Below are 6,017 nucleotides of genomic sequence, written 5' to 3' on the forward strand. Positions count from 1 at the left end.
CCTCCCCTTACCCCACCCCCATAGCCTTTTCCCTTCCCCCCTACCCCTTCCCTCACAGACTTTCCCAATGGGGAGAAAGCATGTGCACAAATGCTTGCACGTGCTCAGCTCCACCCAATTTTTTTCTCTCCCTCCAGCTATGCTGCTGGGGCCAGCAGAGGTGCTGCCCCCAAGCTCTAGCTCTCCCTGGCACCAGATCTGGGAGGAGCTGGCCAGTGTTATTTTGCCCCAAGTGGCACAACTTGCACCACACCAAAGTGCATATCTGGGTACATGCACTGAAGCAAAATCCCCGGCTAAAATTTGTGTCATTCCTATTTGAGCTGCTGCAAGCACACGTGCTTACATAGGTGGATGCTCCCTGTACCTACCTCTGAATTGTAAAACAGTAAAGCAATCCTGTGAACTAGGCTTCTTCCCTTCCTCTCAATACCCTATCCAGCTCAGAGCAGGATCAGGAAACTGATCTAGAGTCATCTAGGGAGGAAGGGAATGATTTTGAGTTAAGTGACCTGGGAAGAAAGTTTGAGGGAGGTTTTGCTTTTCTCCTTCTAACTAAAGCTGTGGTGACCATTTCAGCATAGACCACAGACATTGCTGGAACATGCAGCTGAAAAACTCCCTCCTTTTTGGGCTAAATATGACATGTTGGTGCTGAGATGGGAAGCTGTGGGAACTATAACATAATTTAGGGGTTGCGAGATTAGAAGCGCCTGGTATCAGGGCAGGTAAGACTGGGAGAGGCTTTCTGAATGAAACAGCTCTTCTTTCATAAAGCGTCAGCCCGAAAGAAAAAAGGAACAGCAGGGAGTGAATATGTAGCAATAGTGTGCCTATGTGTCATATTAACTATAAAGCCCTATTCAAAAAGTTTGCTGAAGGTAATGGAAAGGCTACTACCATTGATTTCAATTGGTTTTGGATGAAGCTCTAAAGTAGCCCAGCTAAAGCCTGTTCATCATTTATGGCTCCACTAATGCCCCCAAGAAATTATTCCAAACATTAGTGTCACTGACTGAGTTGACTGGTTTTTCATTAAAAGCTTTTTAAGCCTGTAAGTTTGGATCAAGGGATATGTTCAAGGAAACAACAAAATAGGGGGAACTGTTGTTGCAAGGAACAGAGGGTGACTATACATTCTTTGCAGTTTTTTTATACTGTTATTCTTCCAGCACAAATGCACTGAAATGATGTCTATAAAGCCTGAATGATTTTTAATATTATTGGTTGTATACTTGTGATCATTCTCAGCTGATGGTTTAAAAGGGCATTGCTCTTCCCTTGATTTCCTTCTGCACGTATAAAATGAATCCCCCAAGCCCATGCTGCAATGAGCTGTTTCAGTGGGAGTCATATCAATTTTGTTTTTGGTATAAAACTTTTTACAAAAAAGTTACAAGGATTTGAGTACATTTACTTTTTTTTCTTTTTTCGAAACAAAGCACTTGTCTTTTGCTGCCTTTTTATTTTATCCATGTCATTTTGGTTCTTTTGTTTTATACTTCACATTTTTTCTACTTTTTTTTTTCTTCCCTTCAAGCCTAGTTTATAGTCTCTGACAGGATTCTCTCTATGCTATCTGCCAAAACATCTGTTCCTTTACTGAATAAAAGGCTTCCTTCTCCAGAAAGTGTCACACAGGTCCACAAAAACTATAAACCTCTCTTTTTCTGCCCAACTTTGCCAATGTTAGAGCAGTATTGAGAAGCTTTATATTCTTGTCTGTCTCATCTCATGTTTCATTATACCTAATTCAGGAGTTTATTGGAAAATGGGACTTCATCTTTTAAGTTTCAAAGCACACACATAATTTTAGAGACTACTTTTTATATTCATACTTCCCTGTTTGAGTCTAGGACTGGACTGATTTTTTTTTTTGCTATATTACTCATCAAAACAGATTTTTATTAGTATTCTACATACTGCTTATTTTCAGGATTCTATGCTTTAAACTGATTCCAGTTAAACTGACTGATGTTCTGTAATGTCCATCTATATCAGCAAGATCTATGGGCCTTGTTAAGTACCTTATTAAGTACTTTCTAATGTAATGGCCTGAGTCATATCTTTTGAACTAATTTCTTGATGATGATAAAATTTATCCTAATTTTTCCTAATAGGCAGTTAGGAAACAACATTTAAAGCAGTTAGGGCTTCTGAGTATTATCTGTCTTTGATGAAGTAATTAATTTTCCTTGTCTTGATTTTCCAATCTGTAAAATGGGAATAATAATTCTTAATCTATCTGACATGGCCTGAAAAAATTGTGTTAAGTGCTTTGAGATCCTTAGGGAAAGGTGTGCTGTATAATTATGCAAGATGTTGCTAATTTTTTTTCTCTCAGAATTATTGATCTCATCTACATGACATGGTTTTCCCATGGAAAAAATATCTGCATCTTGTCATTTATATAGCTTCAGTAAGTTGCAACCCACATCAGCTTGCTTTTTATTTTATGCATTAAAAAAATGGCAATTTTTATTTGTGTCATTCTGCTGTCTGATTGGCGCTTTGCTATTTAAATTGCTCGCTTTTGTGTCTATTTGTTTATTCTAAAAGAGGAGGGTTTGCTTATTCTATAAAAAAGTGAATGCAAATACCTAAGGCATAATCATGTAAATAGTGTGAAGCAGAGGTGAAAAAGAATACACTTATAAAAACTGCTTGTGCAGATTTTGCAGGCGGCACTGTGGGACACCTGTCTTTTGAATTTTTTAATGCATGTTTCAAGTATAAAAACCACACAAAATAAACTGGTGCAAATTTCCACCAAAAAAAAAAGAGCACCTGCAATTTCCTGCAGTCCCTTTGTGGGAAAATGTTGCTCCATGAGATGATGTGTTGCAGTTATACTGGGGTTTCCCAATTGAATTTCACCAGCCCATACATATGCAAAAAAGCAAAAACAGGACGAATGCTGCATTCTCTTCTCTGCCCTTAGGCACGTGGGCGTTCTTATGGGTGGGGAGAGGCTTAACAAATTCTGTGAAGCTGAGTGTGAGCAGAAGGATGGAGCTGGAATATAGCCACTATGCATGGCATGATCCCCATAGAGCAGGTGGGCTGGCAATCTGGCCACAAGTCACTGTTGACTGAACCCTTCCAAAATTTCATCCCCCTTACTGAAGGATTTGTTTACAGTAGTTGGCAGGCACTGCTCTTGAGGAAGCTAAGCTGTCATTGCTGTGTGGGGGAACCTGGGAGTTGCTCAGGAGTCCCAAGTCTCTGCATGGATCTGCCTGTGTTTCGCTGGTTCGCTCAGATTCCTGGAAATCTCTTATGTGCATTTACAAGGTTGAATTATCTGCAAATTCCAAATGGACAAAACCTTTCCCAACTCCACACTTAAAAACACTTTTACAGAAAGTCCATGAGGGACAACTTGCATTTTCAAGGATCATACTCAGGTTTATCTGATGTTGGCACACATATTAGTATATTTCCTCATCCCTGCAAATAAGTAGTAAACCCTGCCTGGTTTTTAAATACTATTTGGTACTAATGGAGACACAGATCCCAGTGTGCCCAGTGAAGCAGGTAATGATGGGTCCCAGTGCTGACAGGGAACATGTTCCAGCCACATTCTCTTCCTTGTGGCCTAAGTTGCAATCTGAGCAGCCCTTATTTGAACACACATGGAAATACTTTCCTATTGTCTTATTTTTCAAATGGGCAATTAATAAAGAAGTACAATCTATTACATTTAGAAATTAGAGACTTTTTGAATCTTAGTACCAACCTTTAAAGCCTCAGAAAATATTGAGTCACATGCTACAGGACCTTTAGAAAGTATCTGTTTAAAAGTTTACATCTGTGCATGCCTATGAGGTAAGCTTATTTGTTTTATACTCAAATATTTGATGATAAGAGATAAATAATGGGGCTGAAATATGGGAGCAATATTCTAGACGAAGTCAAAGAGAATCAAAATAATTTAGATTCCATTTATTTGTCTATTGCTGCCCATTGCTAGATGAAAGAATATTGGCCTATGCAGCCATAGTGGACTACTAAATTTGATTGGATTATCTATAGAGAGCTTAGTTATTGTGCATGCAATTCTGATATACTGATGTCACCTTATGACAGAATTAAAAGGAAAAAGGGAAACATTATGGTTTATAACATAGTTGCCTGGTCTAAATATTTTTCCCCTACAGAGGGCAGGATATAACCCTATATAGAGGTATTTGCATAGTTTCAGTAAGTAGTATGCATCAGCTGGTATAAACTGATATAACTCAGTTGTCTTCACTTGGCGTTATGTAGCATAGCTTTGTTGAATGTCTGATCTAGTATATTTTGCTATAATAAAAAGTGTCAAATATGATTTAAAATAATCTATAAATGAAATCATTGCTGGTTCAACATACTGATTTGATATCAGCAAAGGCTAAAGCCATGGTTTTCAGCTAGGGTGCTACTACACGCCTTGGTGCTGATGCTGCTGTGGCGGTGGTAGCAGATAGATAAAACAGCGTGTAAGGTTGCAGCATGCATGTACTTCTGCTGTATTAGAGCTCTTTGATAACCCTAAGGCAGATGGAGATAGCTCAGACTGTAGTTCTGCCCTCTCTGCATCTCCTCCCTAGCTTAAAGCTCCTCCTGGAAACAGAGGCACATAGGACATTTCTACCATGTGCCTCTGTTTGAAAATGATGGGTATGACTGACATCACAAGTTTATTTTACATACACTTCTTATCAACCAGTAAAATGTAAAATTATTGATGTGTGCAGGTTTTGATCGAGTAATCTAGGACTGAAGAACTCTATAAATTAAAACCAATCTCCTGAGACATCCAGTGTCCTATTCCCACTATAAAGTGTTATTCACTTATTCATACTCTCATCAGGAGTGGACTTAGAAACACCAGTAAATTTTCAGACTGAAGGTGGAGATAGTTATTGCTTGCTAAGTTTGGGATAGACTGATGTCTGCCTAACTAGAGAAGCTCCATTCTGAAAAATGTGGGTACTGGGCCCACTACTGTGACACCCCCTAGCCACATATTCTTATGTGAATGGTAGGTGAATTAATGGAGGGTCTAGAATCCAGTGTTTGCTCATGAGAAAAATAACTTGCGATTTTGTGCCACTGCATTTCTTAGGAGGAGAAGGATCAGTGAGCATTTGTTCATATTATCTATATAAAGTTCTATATAAATGTGACTGAGATAGAAATCTGTCTAGATTTACATAGGACAGCATTTAGAAGTTTGACCTGTCACTAGTATGAAGAAAATGTTTCTCTCACCTTCTGAAATTTCAGGTTGCCACGTAAGGCATATTTTAGCACATTTGTTTTGGTTATTCTTCAATATGACCATTTTGTTCCAGACTCTCAGTTTGCTTTTGGGGCTCATGGTGATTTTAGAGGGAAAATTGATTTAATAAATTAGTATTTGTTAATATAAATACCAGCAATTTTCAGGTTTGCATTTCATCGAAGATACTTATGGTGTCTTTCGGAGGCAGACATCAGTCTATCGAAAACTTAGCAAGCAATCAGTAGGGCTTTTACCAACAAACCCCTGCTAGACTGTTCTTGTAAACTCAGAACTGACAAAAATATATCTTATCTGACTCTGTTCAACAGTATCAGTCACTAGATAATCTTACTGTTTCATGAAATGACAGTTGAAATGGCACTAGCCCCATATTAAGTTACTTGTTAAAAGCAGTTCCTTATGGATGTAACAATTCAGTTGTTAGCTTCATATCCCCTAAGTGTTTATGTATCCATGCTCTATAATTTTTAAGATAATATATTTTTTTCATTGACTGTATCAAGGAACCACATTTTTGTTTTATTCCTTACAAACGGATTATTATATTGACATACTGCATGACAAAGGCATGCAGTAGGGCAGCGGCCCTGGATTTTAGGAGGGCAAATTTCAACGAGCTAAGGAGGATAGTTGGGGAAGCACTGAGGTCCCGGAGGGGAGGGGAGACAGGTGTCCAAGGAGAGTGGTTGCTCCTCAAGGAGATGATCCTCCAAGCCCAAAGGAAGGT

General features: G+C 38.7%; 1 protein-coding gene across 2 annotated transcripts in view; it reads left to right on the forward strand.

The window, feature by feature from the left end:
- The window catches only part of NXPH1 (neurexophilin 1), a 274,927-nt gene that overhangs the window by 238,763 nt on the left and 30,147 nt on the right, over positions 1 to 6,017 (forward strand). Inside the window, exon 1 of one of the 2 annotated variants that reach the window (XM_019508481.1) lies at positions 2,348 to 2,419. The exons of the other annotated variant lie outside the window; for it this stretch is intronic. Coding sequence (XP_019364026.1) covers positions 2,369 to 2,419 — 51 coding nt within the window. The 5' untranslated portion in view covers positions 2,348 to 2,368. Of the gene's footprint in view, positions 1 to 2,347; positions 2,420 to 6,017 lie in introns of those variants that run through there. 2 annotated transcript variants of the gene reach the window in all.

This window comes from Gavialis gangeticus, unplaced genomic scaffold (assembly GCF_001723915.1).
Source record: "Gavialis gangeticus isolate Ggan-Ray unplaced genomic scaffold, GavGan_comp1, whole genome shotgun sequence".
Classification (NCBI taxonomy): Eukaryota; Metazoa; Chordata; order Crocodylia; family Gavialidae; genus Gavialis; species Gavialis gangeticus.